The 22,983-nt window shown below is 38.2% G+C and overlaps 1 protein-coding gene and 1 long non-coding RNA gene across 40 annotated transcripts in view; one reads left to right on the forward strand and one right to left on the reverse strand.

Annotated features, from left to right (window-relative positions):
• Positions 1-216: 216 nt before the first annotated feature.
• Positions 217-22,983, reverse strand: part of LOC139976467 (gamma-adducin-like) — a 50,809-nt gene continuing 28,042 nt past the window's right edge. For 27 of the 39 annotated variants that reach the window (XR_011796160.1, XR_011796161.1, XR_011796154.1 and 24 more), the window contains 9 exons: positions 22,863-22,973; positions 20,109-20,201; positions 14,401-18,104; positions 11,800-11,903; positions 11,365-11,547; positions 9,874-10,024; positions 8,859-9,074; positions 4,159-4,237; positions 217-2,966 (listed from right to left, as the gene is read on the reverse strand). Coding sequence is in view for 1 of the 39 variants with exons in the window: in XM_071985239.1 (XP_071841340.1) it covers positions 22,967-22,973 (7 nt within the window). In the remaining 38 variants the exon portion in view is untranslated. Of the gene's footprint in view, positions 2,967-4,158; positions 4,238-8,858; positions 9,075-9,823; positions 10,025-11,364; positions 11,548-11,757; positions 11,904-14,221; positions 18,105-20,108; positions 20,202-22,862; positions 22,974-22,983 lie in introns of all 39 variants that reach the window. The other 12 variants (XR_011796170.1, XR_011796171.1, XR_011796164.1 and 9 more) reach the window with 12 other exon arrangements.
• Positions 20,211-22,457, forward strand: LOC139976470 (uncharacterized). Its single transcript, XR_011796179.1, has 2 exons — positions 20,211-21,273; positions 21,960-22,457. It is a non-coding gene; the product is annotated as an uncharacterized lncRNA (long non-coding RNA).

Below are 22,983 nucleotides of genomic sequence, written 5' to 3' on the forward strand. Positions count from 1 at the left end.
ACAGACAAACTCCATGTCTCCGGTTCGAACCCCAGACAGAGCATTTTATATTTTTGCTCTTTTACTTATTCCATTCTGGACTTTGAAGTTTAAATATTAGAAACGAGCATTAATTCTCAACAGTTCTAGTGGCGCAGTTGGTAGTGCTCTGGACTGGAGAGACAAACTCAATGTCTCCGGTTCGAATCCCAGACAGAGCATTTTATATTTTTGCTCTTTTACTTATTCCATTCTGGACTTTGAAGTTTAAATATTAGAAACGAGCATTAATTCTCAACAGTTCTAGTGGCGCAGTTGGTAGTGCTCTGGACTGGAGAGACAGACAAACTCCATGTCTCCGGTTCGAACCCCAGACAGAGCATTTTATATTTTTGCTCTTTTACTGATTCTATTCTGGACTCTGAAGTTTAAATATTAGAAACGAGCATTAATTCTCAACAGTTCTAGTGGCGCAGTTGGTAGTGCTCTGGACTGGAGAGACAGACAAACTCCATGTCTCCGGTTCGATTCCCAGACAGAGCATCATGTCTGCGGTTCATGTCCAGACAGAGCCTTTTACTTTTCTACCCTCTGGAGGGAGTGGAAGTATAAATATAAGAAACAAAGTTTCTCCAGAGGGAACCGAAATGGTGTAATTGGTTATTCCATCGTTCAGTAAGCGATTGGTTTGGATTGCATCGGTTCAAGTCCCAGGTGAGTATTTGCAAAAGGAGTTCTGACAAGTGGATGAGGTGAATCCCGAAGGTGGGCGGCCCCTCCTCCTGACAGGTGGGTAAGGTGAGTACCAAGGTGAGAGGGGGTGAAGGTGTGGACAAGGTGAGGTTGCCGCCCCCTCTCCCTGACAAGGTAAAGGCGTGGACAAGTGGAGCTCGCCGCCACCCCCCCCATGACAAGGTTCACTTGCGGACAAGTGGAGTTCGCTGCCACCCCTCCCCCCCTGACTAGCTAATCGGTAGTCGGGGGGAGGAGTAGTGGAGAAAATGTTTTATAAAAACGAAAAGTCCAAACAGCAGCATCTTTAAATATTTGTAAAGCTTTAGAAACCAGAGGCCCATCTAATGGTCTAGTGGTAAAGACTTTTGCTTTTGCATCTCAAGGTCCCTGGCTCAAACTCAACCTCTGCTTTTCCTTTTACAATACTCATGTAAAAGGAAGAGAAAAATAAGGAAGAAAAAAGCGTGATACTTTGAAATAACTTCTTTTTTTTAATGACAAATCAGTTCATGGACAGGATATACCTTCATCCCTCCCACCACGGTTAATACCCTTCAACTACCTGTCCAGAAACAGGTTATCCCTCATCAAATTATTATGCAAATACTAATCAAAACATGCAATACATATTTCATAAACATTCTTAGTGATACCTGCATCTACTATTGAGATGGTTGGGTGACAACAGACAGTTATTTTCTATAATGTTTCTATTATTTATAATATCAGCCTGGAGGGCAGTTATTTAATGATACTAAGCAGTCACATGTACATATGGGATAAGCCTATGGCCTTTTTACTTCACACCAGGTGGCTATCCAATTCACACCAGTACATTCTTTTTGGACATTTTTTTTTAAAACATTTGGAAGACCATTTCAACATGAGGGGAAACAGAATTGATTTCTCCTAGATAAAAATAATAACCCCATCTTACTTTAGCCAGACAGGGCTTGAATCCATAGGTTTGCTTGACAACAAGTTCCCAACAAAACAAAGGAGTTGGCCTTCCATGGCTGATTGATTATTCAGTTTACAATACCATGGCACCCCTGCCACCATCAATAAATTTTTCTTTAACTTTCATTTACTAACTAAACCTGATTTTGAATTAATTTTAGATAACTTAATTTTTACATTTTTTGCCCTCCAGTTTGAAAAAGGAAACGATACTACCATAGCACAAACAACATATATGTGGAAAGGTTGCTCCCTTTCATTGCTGTCTCAATCACACCCCCCCCCCCCCCCCGCTCCGACTACCACACCCCAAATTATATACATGAAGAGTGCATTATTGAAAGTTTCTTTAAATATAGCCTTTTCATGCAGTAAACCTGTGCTGCTGCAAACTGAAAATTCAATTCAAAGATTCTCCCTCTTCACTTTCAACACTTTCATTTCTCCTTCTCTATCCTTCGCCTCACCACCCCCCCCACCCCTGGTCCTTCCAACTATCATCCATAACTCCTGCCAATATCGAATTCAGTCACCTTAACATCCCCCCATAAAGTGTCAGTCAGTCAAGCACCGCAATGTTTGTAGACCAAGAAATCAACACCCGAAACCCATTTTTAAAACTTTAAAGCCCCATCAAATAAAGATGCTATTTTTTTCTTCTTTTTCTCTGAACAAGATAAACACACAAACACCAAATCCAAAATATATAAAATTCCAATTCCCATTTTGAATATTCTTCAAATTTTGTTTGCCAAGCCACGTTAAAAAAGTGAGTGTTATTGTTTTTGGCCTTCCCCCATCTTTGTGTTTGCATTGCAACAAGGTGTAGTTTTCTATACTAAAAAAAACAAATGAAATCAAATAAAACTTAAATAAAAGATGATTACAGCACATGCAGGAGAAGAGTGAGAGCCCTCCCAAATACTACCGGCTTATGTATACAAAAGACCTTTCTTCCGAAATCCTTTTTCCGACATCGTGGCAAATCGAGAGTTACTTTTCACCCCCGCTCCACCATCCACGCAGGAACCCACCCAGACCCCCCTGCAGGGACGATTTATTCTGTTCCAGTTTCTCGTCCAAGGAGGGTAACTCTATATGGTTCAGAGCTATGTCAAAGAAGAGCGGTTTGCACGGTGACGGCTTAAAGTCCAGTGGAAATGTGGTGAAGTTGGGCTTGGCGGCCAGGTCCGGCTGGTTGGCGTTGTACCAGTCAAGCCATTCCGCCAGCGGTCGATTGTCCTTCAGACCGAGTTGCGCCATTCCTTTGCTGATGGAAGGTTCATTGGAATCTGAAAAATGAACGCAGAGAGGTTCTTGGTAAGCCATGGTTTTTTTTTTAAAGTATTCTTGGGTGGAGGGTATTTTCTATGGGTGAGGATAATCCGGAGGGTGGGGGAAGTCAATTCAATTAACTGTGAGAAACGTCATTGAATTAGGAACCACCTAAGGCCTATTGTCATCTTTGTAGTAAGTTTGTCACCTTGAGCTACGTTACAGTTCATAAGTAGGGGGGGGGTATATTCGAGTGGAATTTGGGATTCGAATCCCCGAATAGAGAAAGTTTACAAAAACTTGTTAATTTGCAGTCATTTTATGTTATTGCTGTCACAAACAGAAATGGATACCCACTTTCTATTATTTGTAGATGACAGAGACTGGTTCAATCGCAGTCTACAAGGCCAGATAAACTCTTTATATTTTGGCTTTCAATTTCTTTATTCTGACAAATTTCGATAGTACAAAAAACAGCAGTTTTGATCGGGCTTTTGATACTTCCTTGTGATCCCTGGACATCATACATTCAGCTACAAGCAAAAATAACTGTTGTCTGTCCTGTCCACCACGATAATCCTATTGTAATATTTTCAGACCCTAAGGGCTAATAGGTCTCTTCCCCCCCCCCCCCCCCAAAAAAAAAGTGTGAAAAGGGACGGTGCTGCTTCCAACCAAATGAATCTTTTCACTCATTGTTTAACCAAAGAGAAAAATTTGGGAAAGAAAACAACAGATTATTAACATAAAGGCCATATTTCTCTGAATCATTGTCTATGCTCTGATGGAATACATTTGTTCCAGTAGCAGGGTTCAATTCCCAGGTTCCAAATGGACATGGCAGTTTAATCTGCATTTTCCTGACGATCAGACCCAAAAGAGAACATCGATATGTCTCTCCACCATTATCCCAAAGAAGAAACCTTTCAGAAACTCAAGGGTACTAAAGGGATTTCTTCCTTTTAAATTAACCAGGGTCCTACACAAAATTAACAGGGTAGTAACATGATGGTCTCTGCCTGATTCCCCCTCCCCCCACCCAATTTCTTTTCTTAATTTGTTGGTATTCATCCTTTCATATATAGTCCATCTTGCATTTTGCCTTTTGAAAAACAAGAATCCTTAATCTTCATCCAAAGCAGCAAAAAGTTTCTTTCCAAACACAGTAAATTGAATATTATTATTATTATATTATTATTAAGTACATACCTAGAATGGAGGCCACCTGAGCAGAGTACTTCAAGCCGTTGATATCTTGTGCAAGAGTGTCCAATTCCTCTACCTCCACCTATTGATTAAATGAAACCAAAATCTAATCATGATGTCTTCCACATTAAGTTTTTAGGGAGTGTCACTACCCGACAAGCCCTATAGGGTTTTTTAGTACACTTCCTTTCACAAGTTTTGTTTCTTATCTCCTTCTATGTCATATGTCATACTTATGTTAAAATAGAACAAAAATCAATAAATGAAATGAAATAAATGAAATTAGTTACCTTTTTTTTTAATTGGAGTAAAAGTTTTGTTTTTGTTGTTGTTGATATCAAAACAAAAGGAGTTTAACCCCTGGTCGACCTGGCGAGAGGTCCTACGGGGGATAATAAGTTTGTTTTTATAGAATAGACATTTTTTTTTTTTTTCTTGGAGAGGTTGTCTATGTTCAGTCAGGGAATGGCTGGTAAATGAAGTCTTATATATTTACATAGGACAGGATAGCCATAATCGTACCCGAGGTCAGAGTCGAAGAGTCAAATAGGGAGGGATTTCTAAAGGAGAGGAACTTTTTAAGTACTGAGAATTGTGGAGACGGAGTGGTTTCTATTGTTTGGGTAGGGAGTGGTTGTGGTTTCTATTGTTTGGTAACAATATAATCTGTATATATAAGTATACTAGACCCATTTAGGGAAGGATTTTTTTAATGGAATGAGACTTTAAGTAGTAACAATTGTGAATACAGAAAGGGTTTGGTTTTTGGGTAGTGAGTTGTTGCGACTTTGTATTTCAGGCGGAGGTCTTCAATCAAAGGGTCGTTCTCGAGGTTGTTTTTGTATAACTTGTGTTGAATTCTTCAAGTCGGGTGAAAGTAGATTTTGTGTTTCCTGCACGGAGAACGTACAAAGTAGCAATATAGGTAGGGATTTTGAGTGCGAGTCGATAAGCTGTGGTGTGGATTCTGTTTAAAATTTGTTTATTGGGATTAGAGATGGTAAGCAGGGAGATTCTCCCGTAACTGAGAATCGGTTTTACTTTGGATTTATAGATTTGGATAATTGTTTTCGGAGGGAAGTTATATTTGTGTGAGAGGATTTGAATGGATTTAAGTTGGAACCAGCAGCGTCCTGCAGTTCTGTTACACAGTAGATTAAACGATAATTTGCTATCGAAAGTGGTACCAAGGAAGGTTGCATTAAGAGTAGCAGTGATTGAGGTGTTGAAAAGATTAACTTTGGAAATATGGTTATGGTATTTTGAGTTTATTATGGAGAAATTGGCTAGGTTAGATTTTGAGGGATATATTTTTGTTCTCCACATCGAGCACCAATTTTCGAGATGTGTAATTGCTCTTTTAATATTTAGTTCCATCATATAGACATTTTTACTGGTGCTCCAAATGGCTATGTCGTCAGTGTACTGACTATAGTTGCATTCAGATAGAGGGGGGATGTTCAAATCATTAACAAATAGGGTGCAGGGGAGGGGGCTGAGAACAGCGCCCTGTGGAGTACCTGCACCAAGTGGAATAGGTTTTGATTGTTGGTTTTTGTAGCATATTTTGGCATTGCGCTCACTAAAGAAAGAGGAAAGAAGTCTGGTGTAATTGGAGGGGAGATTAAAGTTAAGTAGTTAAATTCTTATGCCGTTGTGCCAAGTTTTGTCGAACGCCTTTTCGGCATCAAGGAAGAGGGCAGTGGTATCATGTCTTTTTATGAAGCTGATGCGAATTTCTTTGGAAAGGTGGAAAGTTTGGTTTATTGTAGATTTGTGTGCGCGGAATTAGCCTGATTGATACGGGCAAAGTGATTAATTTGCTCAAGGTGGTTTATGGTGCGGTAATCTATAATTCTTTCGAAAATCTTACCTAAGGCTGGTAGGAGACTAATTGGTTGATAGTTTTGAATTTTGGTGTGTCTTTACTTAGTTTCGGTATTAAAATCATTTTGGCGGATTTCCACAGGGTTGGGAAATGACCCAGTCTAAGGAGTTTGTCAAATAATGGGAAAATATGAGAGTTAATGAATATCGGAGGCCGACGGAGGGGAATCTTTTAGCATTAGGTCATTTATGTTGTCAAGACCAGGGGAGGAGGCATTTTTGCATATTCAGTGGCACTATACCAATCATTTATATCTATTTCTTTGGGTAGAGGGATGTTTTTGTTGAGAAATCCTTAGAAGTTGGGGATAAAGCTGCATTACAGATAATTGTACGGTCTATTTTGTGTTGGAATCTGTTATCGTATGGAGGGCCATCTAAGATATTGAATATAGTTTTCAAGTATGATTCACTAAGCTTTATTTGGTCTTAATTTTTGTGATGAGGTTACCTACTTTATATCTAAGGCATTCGTCTGTATTACCTGTGTTTGGGTTGTAATGGGTTTATGATACTTTTTTAATTTTTCCAAAAGTGTTTTGGGTTTTTGTCATTAATGATTGAATCGCATTTGTTTTGGATTCGGTTTTGGTCGACCGCCGATATTTGTCTATTTATTTGTTTTTTAGGTTGTTTAATTTAGGTTTTTAGAGTTGGATCTGGGGAGATCATATAGGTTCTATGTAGGCGACGTCTGAGTTATTTAGTGTAAGAATATTCCTATTTAGTTTTGGATTTCTGTTTTGTTTTTAATGGGCAGTGTTGTTTGAAGGTATTAAAGATATGTTGGGCAATGCTGTCACAATATATGCCGATGTAATTTAGCTTGTTGTTGTGGTAATTGGCAATAGTGTTGTTTGTTATGATCCCTTTTTAAATGATGTCCAGTCTGTTTTATTGTAATTATACGTTATTTCGTTATTTTGGATGCGACTGAGGTTTATGTCTAGCTCAAAAAGGAGTGGAAAATGGTCACTGATTAGGTCATCTTCTAGGATTTGAATCGAATGAGTTTTAGTTGCAAGGTGGTTTGAGGTTATGGCGTAGTCAAGTAGTTCAGTATTATTGTTTATTGGGTTTATCCTAGTTTTGGTATTTTGGTTAATTATTGTTAAGTTGTGTTTATCACATATTTCTAAGAGGGATATGCCTTTTTCAGATATTTTGGTGCTACCAAAAATGATGTGGTGGGCATTTAAATCTCCTAGTAGTATTGTATTTTTATTAGAACTTTTTTTGATTGTGGATATGGGCTCCTTTGGGGACTATAATAGCTAATAATGTGGAGAGGTTTATTGTCTCTTTCGAGTACAATTTCAATTGTTTGGGTTTGTTTGGGAGGAGGGTGGCTTTGAGGTTGTTTTTTTCAGCAATAAGTACTCCTCCCATAGAGTGAGAGATATCGTGTCTGAAACTTTGGTAACCAGGGATGCTAAGGTGGGAATTTTTATTTAGTTTAGTTTTGTTTAACGAAATGATATCCGGGGAGTGGTTGGCGAATATAGTAAGTAGGAGGCTTAATTTTGGAAGGATACTGTTGATGTTTAGGTGGAGGAACTTGACCGAAGGAGGGAGTGTGCTTGTCATGTAGGTGATTGAGGAGGGCTAAATATTGAAAGATGGTGGAGACGTTCCATAATTACAGTTTCTGGGATATTTAAGTTTAGGTGTTTTAGTGCTAACACGGCGGCGTAACTGGCAAGGTCGTCAGATTTAATATTAATGTTGGCTTTTTGGAAAGTGTATTGTACTAATTCAATTACAAAGGTTGCGATATTAAGTTTTTTTTTCAGTGACGATTTTATTTGTTATTTCAATTTTAGGGGTAAAATTGGTTACATTCGCGTAGGTTCTTTGTTCTTGTTGTTTGTTATTATTTTCAGTTTTAGCTTCTTTAAATTTTGGGCATCCTTTGTAAAGGGCGACATGAGTCCCTGAGCAATTGGCACATTTTGGGTTTTCTTTTGGTTTGGGACAGTCTTTAACTCTGTGGTTTTCGCCACATCTGAGACATCTGGTTTGATTGTTGCAAGTATGGTGGGTGTGTCCAAAGAGTTGACATTTGAAACATTGAGTGATTTGGGGGGTTTGTGGTATTCTTCTGTTTTGTGTTTAGAGTATCCTAAGTAGAAACCTTGTTTGATTAGGGATTGTTGAGGCTCTTGTTCTTCAAACGTCATTTTTACTTTCCAAGTTGTATTGTTTGTGGCATGACTAATGAGTGTTTTAGTTTGTATTGGGGTGTATTCTTGGTCTTTGAGTTCTTGTTCAATATCTTTGATTTGAATTTCAGGGTTTATGCCACAGGCTACTACGGAGAAGTTTCCTTGTCATACTTTTTGGGGGATTCTTGGTTTGGGGTTGCCTAGTTTAGTCTTTTGAGTCCATGGTTTCAGGAGGATATTTGCAGATTTAGGGTCATGGGGGTGATTAGGATGTCGTTACTACGAAGACGGTTTATATTTGAGATCATGGCATTTGGTTTTTCTTCATTGATTAGTTTAGCAAGTGTTTATTGGGTTTTTTGATAGTTCTGGTAAGATTCCTGATACAATGATTGTTTGAGCGAACTTTTTGGTGGTTGGTTTGGAGTTAGGAGATGGGTTTATTTCAACGTAGATTGGACGTTGTCTTTTTCTGCTATTTTTGTACAGGGATCCAGTCATTAATGTCTATGTCAAAATCAGAGAGGTTTAGGTTTTCGACTAGGGGGGCGGTTATAGGTGGGTAAGGGGTTGTCATATTGGCAAAACAGCCCCTCCCTACGGGTTTTAAATGGCTTCTATACAATGAAATTGATCATAAACTTCACTTACCAGAAAGAATTAGTCTCCAACCTAAGACGGCAGACGGAAAGAATAGGAACTCCTTTTGAAGAGACACACAAATGAATTGAAAGTGTACTCGGCAGCGTTGTGTTGGTATCCAAGGACGCGTACGTTTTGTAAATGGCGAGTAAGTCATAGAGTGAAGGATGATGGGGTGGCGCTATGTCAAAAAGCTAACTGTTGACCAACATAATCCACAGAACCCTAAGAAAAGGAGAGGAATGCAAAAGAACTTAGCCAGTTTTCTTCAAAGTAAGTCTCGTACATTTAGCACAAAACATTAAACACTAATTAGCAACTAATTCCAACAAATTTTAGGCTGTGATTGAAACTTTACTGGTGGAAACATAATTAAATATATATTACATTTTTATGAACCTTTCTTTCTTATGACTAACCTTGACTGTATATTGCAGCTTTCCAGCTTAGCTGGTGTTTTTCCATCAAATCAGCTCATCTTTGAGTTTTCTGATCTTGACAACAATCAACTGTCTTTTTAATTCACCACAACCCAGACCACACTAATTGGCAACTCTTTCCAACAATCTAAGGCAACAATCATCAATTTAAGACAACCAAATTACTAATTACAAAATGATTCCAACAAACTAAGGCACCGGGTCTCATTAATTTAGCACAAAACAGACCACACTAGTTAGCAAATCATAACAATAAACTAAGGCAAAACTTATAAATTTAATACAAACACACCACACTAACTACCAACAAATTATCACAGTACTCCTCTTCAATTTAGCACAAACAGACCACACTAATTAGCTACTCATTCCACCAAACTAAGGCACAATGTCTCTTTAATTTATCACGAAACAGACCACACCAAAGTACCGACTGGTTCCAACAGGCTAAGGCACCGTGTCTCGTACATTTAGCACTGATCTTGACAAGCAACTGTTGAGAGGACAAGACTGATGTTCATGATACTGGCTCACACTGATGTTTCCCTTGAAACTTAATTTTTCTCCAATTTCTGTTAAATCACCTCCAGATAACACTTCCAGATATCTCTGTAGAGGACAAGCTTGAAGGATCTTCTCGTATTTGGTGGAGTAGAGTTCTTTACCAAACAGAACGTTTCCTCTCAAAGTATCATTTTGGATCCAAGCTTGTTGAGCAACATAGGCCACAGATCTCTGATGAAAGGAGAGGAATACAAAACAAATTAGTCACTTTTCTTCAAAGTAACAGCAAAAGTAAAAAAGTCAAACCCTGTTAACAACCAAACTGTCAGCCGTGAGACAAAACATGTATACTCTTCTAGAGGGGCAATTTGTGAAAGAAATGGAATTTTATGTTCAGATCAAAGTTATTGGACACTGGTTTGAACAACTCTCAAAAAAGACCTCACTAAATACCAACTCGTTCCATCAAACTAGGTACAATGTCTTATTAATTTTAGACAACCAAAATACTTATTACAAATTCATTCCAACAAACTAAGGCAACAGGTTTCATTAATTTAGCACAAAACAGACCACACTAATTAGCAACTCATATCAATAAACTAAGGCAGAACTTATCAATTTAATACAAACACACCACACCAATTACCGACTGGTTCCAATAGGCTAAGGCCGAGGTCTTATACATTTAGCACAAAAATGTCTCCTACATTTCTAATTAAAAACTAATACCAATAAACTAAGGCACCATGTCTCAATAATTTAGCACAAAAACAGACTACTGTACATTAATTAGCATCTCATGCCAATACACTAAGAAACCAATTAGCTTCATTTTGATGTTGTCATGGTTGCTTGGAATGAGTGGAATGTGTCACTCTGTACAAACTATATCATGGAACTTGTTCAGCCTTTCTGTAAGAATAGTAGTTTAGCACAAAAAAAACAACATCAAATACCGACTGGTTCCAACAGGCTAAGGCACCATGTCTCATACATTTAGCACAAAAACAAGAACACACCAAATACCCACTGGTTCCAACAGGCTAAGGCACTGTGTCTCGTACACTTAGCACAAAAACAGACAACACCAAATACCGACTGGTTCCAACAGGCTAAGGCACCGTGTCTCGTACATTTAGCACAAAAACTGACCACACCAAATACCAACTTGTTCCAACAGGCTAAGGCACCGTGTCTCGTACATTTAGCACAAAAACTGACCACACCAAATACCAACTTGTTCCAACAGGCTAAGGCACCGTGTCTCGTACATTTAGCACAAAAACTGACCACACCAAATACCAACTGGTTCCAACAGGCTAAGGCACCGTGTCTCATACAATTAGCACAAAAACACACCACACCAATTACCTTTTTCAATAGGCTAAGGCACTGTGTCTCGTACAGTTAGCACAAAAACAGACCACACCAAATACCGACTGGTTCCAACAGGCTAAGGCACCGTGTCTCCTACATTTAGAAATGATCTTGACAACAATCAACTGTTGAGAGGACAAGACTGATGTTCATGATACTGGCTCATGACTGATGTTTTCCTTGAATCTTACTTTTTCTCCAATTTCTGTTAAATCACCTCCAGATAACACTTCCAGATCTCTCTGTAGAGGACAGGCTTGAAGGATCTTCTCGTATTTGGTGGAGATTATCTTTCAACCACTTGTTCTAAACCTGATCCAGCTTCATTACAGACATCCAAGACTCACAATTTTCCTTCAATTTTCTTCTTTCACCTGAGACAGTATTGTAAAAGATAAGAAGATTTCATATATTGGAAAGCAGATAGACATTGCAACTAGACTCATTTTTATACACTCCCTCCCTTCCTCCCCTCCCTCCCCCTGACTACCTAAACAACCCTGACTGCTGCCTCATTGATATAACTATGTATAAACAAATGTATATGATTGTGGTTTAATGGCAGAAATAAACGAAACAAATACCAGAGCTTAAATATTTCTGTGTTACTATAGTAAACTGCATACCCAAACGGAAGCATTACAGAATCTTCAATGTCTCAGACCTCCAGCAGGATGTTACAGTCACAGTTCATGGAGTCTCCTTGTGAATCAGTGTGGCCAATGCAATGCTGTAAAGACAAATATCAAAGCAATATGTACAGTATATATATACCTTTGGTGTGAAATAAATTTTAGTATTTTTTTTTAAAGTAGTTTTACATAAGATCATCTTCCAGTTTGCGTATGCAGATACCTTTTTGATGAATGTTTACAAACATGAATAAACTGTACCTCTTTTTGAACTAGTGCCTGTTTATTTTTAATACTTGCAATATGACTCTTTAATGAACCTTACTAGACATTGCTATCAAACCTATGGAGTACTTCGTAAAATGCCAAAACTTCCTTTGATACATGTATATTGTTCACTATAATGGTCAAGCTGATTGAAAGGAATGAATTCAACACAATTTGAGAACATTTCATCAGCCAAACAATTTGGAGAGCATGTACTAGTTTTAACAAACTTAGCAAGCACATTCATGAGGAACTGGAAAATTGAAAAATGTCTGAAATAAACATCATTCTTGAAACGAGAAACTTGACAAGTGAAATAAGGACCGACACTTAAGCTACAACATGTACACTTAGCAAAGATGAAAACTGGCTTTTCAGCCAATACACAAGTACCAACAACATATTAGTATAGTCATGGTAAACCTTCATGTGCTTCCATGACTTCTAGCACCTGTGTAATAATATTCTATATCAACAAGGACAGAGATACTATATCTTGTACTTATCTCTCAATACTCTTAATATGTGTTTACCATGAGTTGTGTTCCTCACAACTTTCAATCAATGTTTTCAAACTAAAAACCAAATTAAAGACAATTACTCAACAATGAGAGGTTGACTTAGCAAAGTTTGAATTCGGTTTAATAATAATCAGTTTCAGTGAAACAGTTCTGCAGACCATAAAATCATGCCTTAGGCATCAAAAGAAGGCTATGATCTGATAAAGATATGCCGAGAGTTGGACCAATACTGTTAAGCCTAGCTTCAGGTCAAAATTATGCTAGTTGATCAAATTAATACATGTACAGTATTTAGTTGCCTATGCTAGGTAACATCAGCTTTCACGGAGTTTTCTCCATACTTGAACCATCACTAACATCAATTAGACCACAGAGCTATAGGCCTAATTGCTTGAGAATTTCATTTTACAAAGTACTGTTGCTTGTATAAGAAGCCTAGGATAGGCTAGTTCGTCCTCATCTCTATCTAGCCTTCGCTTTGGTAGGCTAGCCTAGGTTTCCCATTATCATTTGGTGGTATGCCTAGCCTGGGGCCATTTGTTCCCTCCCCTAACAACGTTATTTTCCTCCCACTTAAAAGTTGAGTAACTTACCTCCCCTACATCATAGGGGAGTCAAGTACATTTTCACTGGAAACTAACATTTCCAGGGGAGTTAACTAAGGTTTTTCATGGGAGGCATATTGGCTAGGCTATGTGGAAAGAATAGATGTTGTAAGTGGAATAACTGTAAGAAAAGATTTAAAGGGAGAAAGGTAAAGTTAAGGGTGAAAAATAACATGGTTAAGGAAACTAACATACTATTTTCAAGGGAGGAGACTGTTGTTCTGTAGGCTCTGACTGCATATTCTTGTAGAGTAAGCTAAAGAAAGTTGTGATAGTATGAAAATAGAAAATGTGACCAGGTATCTTCCTTGTGTAACTGTTCAGTGATTGGAAGATAAAAAATGTTTGTGAATAGGCCGGATTGTTTGCATAGGATTGTATGCGAACATGGGGTAATTTACATGCGTGGAATTCATAGTGGTAATGGGTTGTTTGCTTGTATGGCATTCATTGTGGGAATGAAATAACATAGACAATTTAGCCTATACAGTAGGTATGCCCTCCTTGGTTCCTCTCCTTGTTTTCCTATTTAGGGCCTACCAGTTTCTTCAATTACTACAAGTACAAGTGTCTCTTTGAAATGTTCCTTTCTTTCACCAAACTCTCCTAAATCAAAAGACACATTTACTACGTACAGTTGCTTCACTACCTACATTAATTCTTTCCACAGCCAAGCCGTCTTTCTTTCCTCCCCTGAAAAATGTTGGTTTCAACCCCTAAAAATAATTTCAGGGAGGAAACTATTGTTTTTATTCTTGTAAGTTGGAGAAGAAACCAACGGCCTTGCCTGTCATGATGGAAAAAAAAAAGGAAAGAGAGAGAGCTTTCATCCTAAGCTTATTTGTCCGGCTGCGAGTTAGTTTCTTGAGGATGTGTTACTGTTAGTGTTAAGTGCTAGATGGCATAGCCTAGGCTACTGTATGGTAGGCTGTACTAGCCTTAACCAGAAAGTAATTAGGCCTAGGCCCAACCAGCTAGGTCTAGTATTTTGTCGGAAGATATAAAGTGACTTACTTTACTTACGTTAATTGTCTAGTGAATATCATATTAGGCCTAGACTAGCATTCCAACTAGTATAGACGCCAGTGCCTACGTGAGCTAGCCTATCGTTAGGCCTAAGCGATACTATTATATGATAGGCTAGCGTAATTTCTCACGCTCGCTGACTCAAACAATGTGAAGTACTAACTTGCTCCACAAACCTAATACACAACCTTCGAGCTGGCGAATATATCTGCCATTCACATTCTTTGGCAGTTACCCCCCATACAGAATAGGCTACAAATTACAATTACGTATGAATTGTTAGCCAACGGCTGCCAGGAAGCGAACTGCACTGCTCGTGTAACCACCTTTCGTGAGTTTTATATACAGATCCATAGAAATGTACAGATCATAATTCGCGCTCCGTTGCTTAACCTTTGACCATGACCGCGTGCGTCTATGGCAAGCCATGTGGGACAAACACCGCATAATATATCAACGTATTAATTGAAAAAAAAATAAACTAGCAATGACATGCTAGATGCATTTCCATTTGCAATCATTACATTTACAACGAAACAATTCAAATGGTCTCATAACATAGGCCTAAGGTCATTAAACATGTTGGTCAAGATAATTTATTGAGTTCGCTGCGAATCTCGTCAGAAAAGTTGTTTTAATGACCAATATATCATTACCCGAATGGGTTGGTCTGGCATTAGGCCTAGGCGGGACCGTAGGCCTACTGTCATGCATGATCAACCCGGGGGGGGGGGCGAGGGTGTAGGTCTGGCGTATCCATGGGACAGACATTCTAAAGATAATAATTTACACTTTTTGAGGGGGACTCTTGGGGCGAATCTTGACATAAAAATGTCAGCCTTAAATTGTTTAGCTAGCTGCATGAACATTTTCAGATACAACAAATTTTGGCAAAAACTGCTTCAATTTTGTGATAAAATGTCACATTTGGGATTTTTTAGATAAATTGTCTGAATTTTTAACCCATTCTCCAATATAAATGAAGGTATTAAATGAAATTCACTGTTTCTGTAATCCATGTAGAGGTTTTGTTCTTAAAGTACAGTCTTACCTTTTTGTGCAGAGTTTTAGAATATCTGTTCCTAATTATGCATGTCTTGAAGTAGAGGTTGGGTAAAGTAGAGGTTTGCTATATTTTAATAGAATCAATAGTTATATCTACTTCAGTTGCTGTAACTGTATCTTAGGTGCCCCCCCCCCTCCCTCTGCCAGGTTTCATCTAGGATGATCCACTGGTGCTGTGATCGAGTGGATAAAGGCAATGGCATTTGAAGCAATGAGGTTTGGCAATCAGGAGGTTCTATGTAAGGTGGGTTTATCATCCAAGAGCAGTCTACAGTTTTCCCATCTGAAATGAGTTTCTAAATTTTATATAAAATGTTGAATTGGAAGCCACCCGTAGTGTAAGTTGTGATCCATACGCCTGTGCGGGCTTCTCCCACATTTGTGTTTGGTTAAGCTTTGTAAAAATAACTGCCTTAAGGGCCTTGTAACCCCATTCTTATCTTTGGAGTGGGGGGAGGGGGTATCTGCACCTGTTGGATGTGTAGTGCAATTGGACGCCAAGATTAAGAAACAGAAAACCACATTTACATAATGTTACAGCTCTGATATAAATCTTAGCTTTATAAGAAACTCAAAGGACAGCCATTTATTTTACCACTCCGTGGAAGCTGGAATCCTTTTTATTTATCAACAGCATACATACACACCATAATTGAATTATAATTAAACAGTAACATAAAAGATAAAAGTACTAAAACTGAAAACATGATAAGAAAATGACATCCCTTGATGAAAGTACAATGAACTGGAGCCTCTGGAGAGAGATGTATACTAATACAAGCCTTTTAATTAGGTTGTGATATTGTGTGTTCAATCACATCTATAATAATCAACAATGTGGGTAATCATTAATAATTACTCATTTGAGTGTGAAAATAAAGCCTACAGGTTGTCAAATAATTCATTGTTAACAGTTAGATCATATAGCAAACAGAACAAGTAGCTACAAAGGAACGTACTTCCTTCATAAAATATCGACCCAAGTGTCTTGCAGCATATATTATGTAACTTAATTATACTCAACTATCAGAGTGAACAACAGAGTAAACAACTCTACAGTAAAGGCCACCATTTGAATACTGTACTATCTTCTAAATGAATGGAAACAGTTAAAAAGATAGTTCATACTGTCCCAGTCTTTGATACACTGTGTATGAAACCGGTGGGGATTATAAAGGTAGGTTTTACACGCTTCACAATGATGTAAGAAATATAAGGGTAATAAAAGGAATATCATACCATCAAAGAATATATAACATTAACTCAAAGGTACATCTTGTCCTTTGATGTTAAAGTCTCACTATGCATTCCATCTGGACGGTCTGAATAATAATGTTTTGGAGGTTTCTATTCTCGCTCGTTCTCTGAGATTCGGCCAAAATATTTGGCAAACAATGCACCTACAAGATTGTCTGCTTATTAACTACACAATGGTACCAAAAAAGGGTTAGGGAACAGTTTGTTCGTGTTTATAATGGAAGGCATAATGGGGCTTTATACCTAAATATCACATGAAAGTAAGTACAAACAATGAAGGATATTCATCAGAACACAACTACGAGGCAAGTTATAAAACCAACCAATTTACTCAGTTTTGAAATGTAAGTAAAAACAGAGGAGCTGTGTGCTATTCATGACCAACATTTTTGTTTGTGTTTACGTCATATGAAAAACTCAAAATACCCATATCCCAATGGATTTAAAGAAAAACTTGAAACCATAGAAAATAAGTTGACAGTCGGGTCAAGTAGCTACTGGATAGTTCCCTAAAAACACTTTAATGAGTTTTACTTCAGCACCGTCGAAATGGGTGCAATTAGTCCGTAAATATATGATGCTTGGCATGGCAAAACATGGATGGGACTGATATTGAGACTTTCATATTTAGAGAGGACAGAAACAAACAAACAAGCAGAGACTTAAAGTTGAATCCAGATGTCCTTTTATCACTGAATGGAGAATTGGTTGAGAGAGCATTTCAGAGACGAAGCCTGAATTGAAAGCTAAAAGATCAATCAATTTTGTGAAGCAGCATTTAACGTACTACACTTTTCATTCAATTCTAATTACCACAAGGTGAAGGCAATATTATGCAATATTTCTGTACGAAACCCTTGGTGTATTTCTCCCCCTCCAACCCACGCCCAAAGAGGTGCAACTTCACATGGCTAATTAGCCTGATCACCTCTGTCCCTTCTGCTATATGAAAAGTAAAGTAAGACATCTTAACCTCTCTTACATTTGATCTTTCTGTGGTTTTAAGAATTTTGCATATTTTAAATATTCAGGGTGGCATTTAACCCCCCCCACTTCCCCACACCCATCACCCTTCACCACCAAGAAAAATGAAAATGGATGAAGTAAACAGGGTGAGAGAGAACTTCAGTTGCTACTGATGTTTGTTCTAATAATGTCCTCATAGATAATACGGAAACCTCAAGTCTGCAATATAAATCCACCGTGACAAAATGATGATATTTCGGTTGCTTTTATTCCCAAGATGCGCTATTGTTCTTGTTTTGTTATTAAATTTATTTCCTATTCCTGTTGGCCTGGTTACATACCGTCACGAGAATCTGACAGTGGCGCATCCTGGTCGACCGAGTGGGGAAGGAAAACCAAAACTTGCACCAACATCAACGACAACGACAGAGTAAATACAGACTTGTGACAACGTCACAGCAAAATCACATCATTGTAGCAAATGCCCAAAAAGATGGCTGAATTAAGAAAGAAAACAGTTTCTCCTTTCTCCCCTCTTTTTGGTCGAGGCAACATCCCAGTTTGGAGAGAAAGTCAAGCAATTTTTGGGGATCTAGTTTAAGGAGATTGAAGAAAGACAGGGTTTAAAGGTGACATGCACTACTGTAATTTGACTAAAAGTGGAGCCATAATCCATGCAGGCAATTTAGATTAAAGGAGCACTTCTTTCCCCATTTTCTTTTGTTTTAAACTGTTTGTTTGCCAAACACTAAAGCTAGAAACAGTAAAAACATGGTAAAGACTAACGCTAACAGCTAATATGGACATAGTCGGAGGTTAAAACTTCCTCTTTGTGTAATTTCTATCATTTGAACATCAATTATGTTCATATTTGATATGGAATACATGGTTTGGTTTTTTATTGAGATTTTTCAAGCTGAATGCTACTTTAACTGAACAATAAACATAGAGTCTGGCAGGATCAGAACCAATGTTTTCAGAAAATCTGGCAAATCTAAAATAATATTCTTTGAGAATCTCCTGGGTATTAATTCTCTAAACTATAGTTTCATTATGAAATGATCTTCTTGTATTTTTTTTCTTTCTGATGTTCAGCAAAGATACACACATTACCATAAAAACATTTTTTCATGCAAAAAAAGGGTGAAAGTAAAGCTTACGAAAACAATATCACTTCAAAAATAATTTCAAAACAAAACATTCAATTGAAAAGTAAACAAAAGCTGCAGGCAAGTCTTTCAAACATGTGAGTCTAGTCAAACCAATCCGAAAACAACTGCAATTGGGGGGGGGGGGGGGTGGGGATAGGTGGGGGTAGAGGTTGGGTAGAACAGCACTGATCAAACCGAGTTCACCAACAAAAGTAAAGCAAAGCATTGATTTATGACTCACATAAAAGGTGACATGATTTCTACACTTAAAACTAATCACTTTGTGTAATCATTAACGAAGAATATCAAAACAAGCCATAACTGAAAGATATTTGTTTCCGAGTAAGCTGGCTTTAGTAAGTTGAGATTGATCAATTAATTCGATCTTATCAATGGAAGTTTGTTCAACCTATTGATTTTAACATGAAGTGCGACTCCAGTGGCATGTCCAAGTACTAGCTTCAGTGTCAATTTACCCACACATTTTACTGGGTGGAGTGGGGTGGGGGGGAGGAGGGGGGAGTGGCTAATATCTCAACTTTTCCCCATAGCTCATGTACTTTCTTGTGGTACATTCACTGATATTACTTACATAGAACCTAACGTAAGGAATGTCGAGACCATCCGTCATTTTCACCACACTTTAATAAGTACACATGAATGGTATCCTAACGACTGTCACACCAGGCACATTGATAAAACAAAATTGCCCCCCACCCCATCCCTTTTATTTTCTCTCTTTCTATTACTTAGTGCTTGTTTTGGATTAATGATGAAGATTTTTACAATTTTTCTAAGCAAGGATACTTAAGTTTTTGGCAGCCCATTGGTAGGTGCAGTCAAGATAATGCTTAATCAAATAACATAAAAATAATTGTTGGGATTGGGGGATAGGCCAGCCAAGCTATTACCTAACTACAGACAGAAAAAAAAAGACTTTCTATTCTTAAGTAAACTGGTACCTTGATCAAACTTTACCACATTATTAGATCTTGATCAATGTTTACAATATTACTAGAGGGTCATCGGGCTGATACAGGTGGTTTACTCTCGAACCAGTGTAAAAGCTTAAATAAAACAGGACACTGTTGTGCTGGTATGAGACGCGTTAGAACACAACAGGTAGCGAGGGCGCTTTATTCTGTCCTTGTCTACAGTAGCATACCCGTACAACTGCTGTGTAACCCTACACCAACTTATCACGGTCTTGTCCATGAAACAAAAAGCCTTATCAGCTGACAAACTACCGAACTTAGTCGGTATACTTTATACTACTATGCAAATCATAAACAATCTATAAACAGAAATAGGTGGGTGGCTCTGCTCTTCATAATCTAAAACAAGAGATATCCTTTAAGAATGTGGACTTAATAGATAAATGCAGAGGGGGTGGGGAGAAGAATGGAAGGTAGAGGGGGCCAGAGACAAGGAAATTTCCAACGCACCTGTGTTCTGCAAGCATCTCCATAAGTTATACCTGCCAGAACTTCAGAGATGGGTCCAGGGTGCGTCTTATCCCCAAAACGCTCTTGCCTAATCTGAAATTCAAAGAGTAGACAACATCCTCGTTGGTAACATTATAACACTTCTATTCATAGTCTCTCTGCCATTAAGGATGAGGCATTAAAAATTCATGCCTTTTGCCACTGCGGTCCTGGCACCAGCTGCAAGGAGCATGTGGCATGAGTGCTAAATGCCTTGTTCTGTTGGATGCAGGTGTGACCTCATCAATTTTTCATTTCTGGGTAATATGGTTACGGAAACTTCACCGGCAGACACTCTTTGGGACATCTATCAAAGATGTCAGAATGACAGAACATATAACATAGCACTAAGAAGACACATAACATAACACTAAGAGGACATTGAATAGTGATACTAAGGAGGAGAGATTTAAGAATGTTTAAAGTTCTCACAGCAAATTTTTTAGGCTTGCTAAGGGTCTGCTGTGTGTAAAATGATCCTGGGTGGGAAGGGGTCGGGGGCGTGAGGAAATATACACCCATCCGCTTCAACCTACCATAAAAATACAAAAGTAGTAAATAGCACAACTTAAAAAACTTTCTTGGGTGAACCCTCCCTACATGTGGAAATGGCTCCCTAAATGGGGAGTCCGCTCCCTACAAGGGGAGAACCCTACCTACGTGGGGAGTCCGCTTCAACGAATCCAGGGCAACACCCACTGATACACTTTTACATTATCTTTTTTTTTTTACCACTTTTTCTATAACATACCAGATACATCATTCACTCCTCGGAAGACTGAAGTAGGGGAAAGGCGAAAAAATGGGAAAGAAGTGAGAGGAAGGAGAAAGTGGTGACAAATAACAACAAGAGCATCAATGATGCAGTATCTCAATACTGGAAGTTTTAATTTTTATTCCTAATTTCAAATCTTTGCTCTGTCTCTACAATTATCAATATCAATCATGGTACAACAAATATATAACTTGCATTTTTGCCACGAATAGTCTCTGCAGGTTACACTTTATCCTGCTAGTCTTGCCTTTAGCGCTCATTGCCTGTTAGTCGAAAGAACGACGTTGCAAGGTTTAGTAATGTCATAGAATATTTAAGAACTTGTTTTTTATGTGGTATCCTTCATCTTAGGTCCAGGGATGTAAGTGCAGCCAAAAAAAAAAAAAAACCGGAAAACTATTCGGAGACCCCGGGTGAATGCCGTCCTAACACATCCTACTCCTAGCTCTGACTACTTACACACTATCGTTATGTTAGGCTAGCTCAGAAGTATTAGCGCTAACACATCTTACCCCTAGTTCTTACTACTTACACACTATCGTTATGTTAGGCTACCTCAAAGTTACGAATACGTCGCAGCGAACTACGGAATAAAAAACAGTCTCACATTCGAATGCGATCACAAATATCGACTTTCATATGCGTATCCCGTAGATTTCCGCCGCTCACAAATATCACAAGCGTTAATTCCGAAAGTTATGTCGAGCACCAGCAGTTACGAAGATATTAATTAGCAGTCCAATCAACGTGAATTAGGCAAGGTTTTTCAAAGAACAGAAATGAGTTATGGCGATTTGAAGTTCGCACGTACGCAACGATATTCACATGGCACAATGTTGTACAGTGCAATGCGATGATGCGAAACAGGAATGGTATTTTGATTGATCGATGAGTGAAAGTTGAAGTTAGCTTGCTGCAACGGGCCAGGCATTTTTGCCGCGTTGTGTCTTTGATATTCGAACAATTTTGTGGAACTTTATTGGAATAAAAAAAAAACCGGATTTCCGTAAAAATACGGAAGACTTACATCCCTGTAGGTCAGTCTCAGTTGGACTTTTTGGTCATATAGTTTGACGTCAATGACAACAGCCAAATTAGAAGAGGCGAACAACTCGACCATATTCTTGATGCCTGCCTTGAGAGCTAGGCCTATTGACCTACTGTATGTTACTGTAGACTGTAGTGGTGACTACCATCAAAACTGTGTCCACTTCTAGATATCAAAACAACCCACGTTTTTCCGCGTACCTAACTACAGAACAGAAAATTGTTCGCGAGGGTAGCCATTTTCGTATATCTAACATGTAGCTGTTATGAGTCATAGCCAATCTGCTACAAAACAGACTTGGGGGCGGGGCTTAATCATCAAAAACGGACCTTTTTACTAAAAGTAGGGGCGGCAGCTCAGTGTTGTTTTAAGAAAGAAAAATCATTTAAACATCAAATCAAGCAAATAAAAGCCATTAAATGTCATATACAAGTAGTAAAATTCTTATTAATACCTACCTGTAAACAACAAATGAAAGTTTAAAATTTTAATAAAATATATAATACATAGGACCCTATCTTAGACGATACCACTGTTGAAAGACAGTTCTATTCTATTCTCTTTCATAAAACATAAGTTTTGGAGCGTGTGCAAAACAGGTCTGTCAAAGTGTGTTTTCAGTCCAAATTGGCCCGATTTGGACATAAATCGGTGAAAAAGTCACAGAATGAGATACAATTCTGGAATAAAAAATAGTAACTTTTGTTGGTCTATATGATATATTCTTGCTCTGGAAATTCCAGAGAAAAAGAACTTTGTTTGAAGACGCTGAAAAATTTTTAAGAGAAGAGAAAGTCCCACTTACTGTTACAATATCTCTATACATGTAATGTATTGAGATAAAAATAAAACAATCAATTAGAAATAACAGTGTATAACGTCATCAACGTACAGTTTAAACCTTCTTCTTGTACTTCTTATGATCTTGTCCCTGTCTTGCAAACTGTTGTGGATCAGTGATAGCGACTGCATCACCACTCTTGGGGTCCTTGTCACCTACCCACTGTGAAAAA

Source organism: Apostichopus japonicus, chromosome 11 (assembly GCF_037975245.1).
Source record: "Apostichopus japonicus isolate 1M-3 chromosome 11, ASM3797524v1, whole genome shotgun sequence".
In the NCBI taxonomy this organism is placed as follows: Eukaryota; Metazoa; Echinodermata; class Holothuroidea; order Aspidochirotida; family Stichopodidae; genus Apostichopus; species Apostichopus japonicus.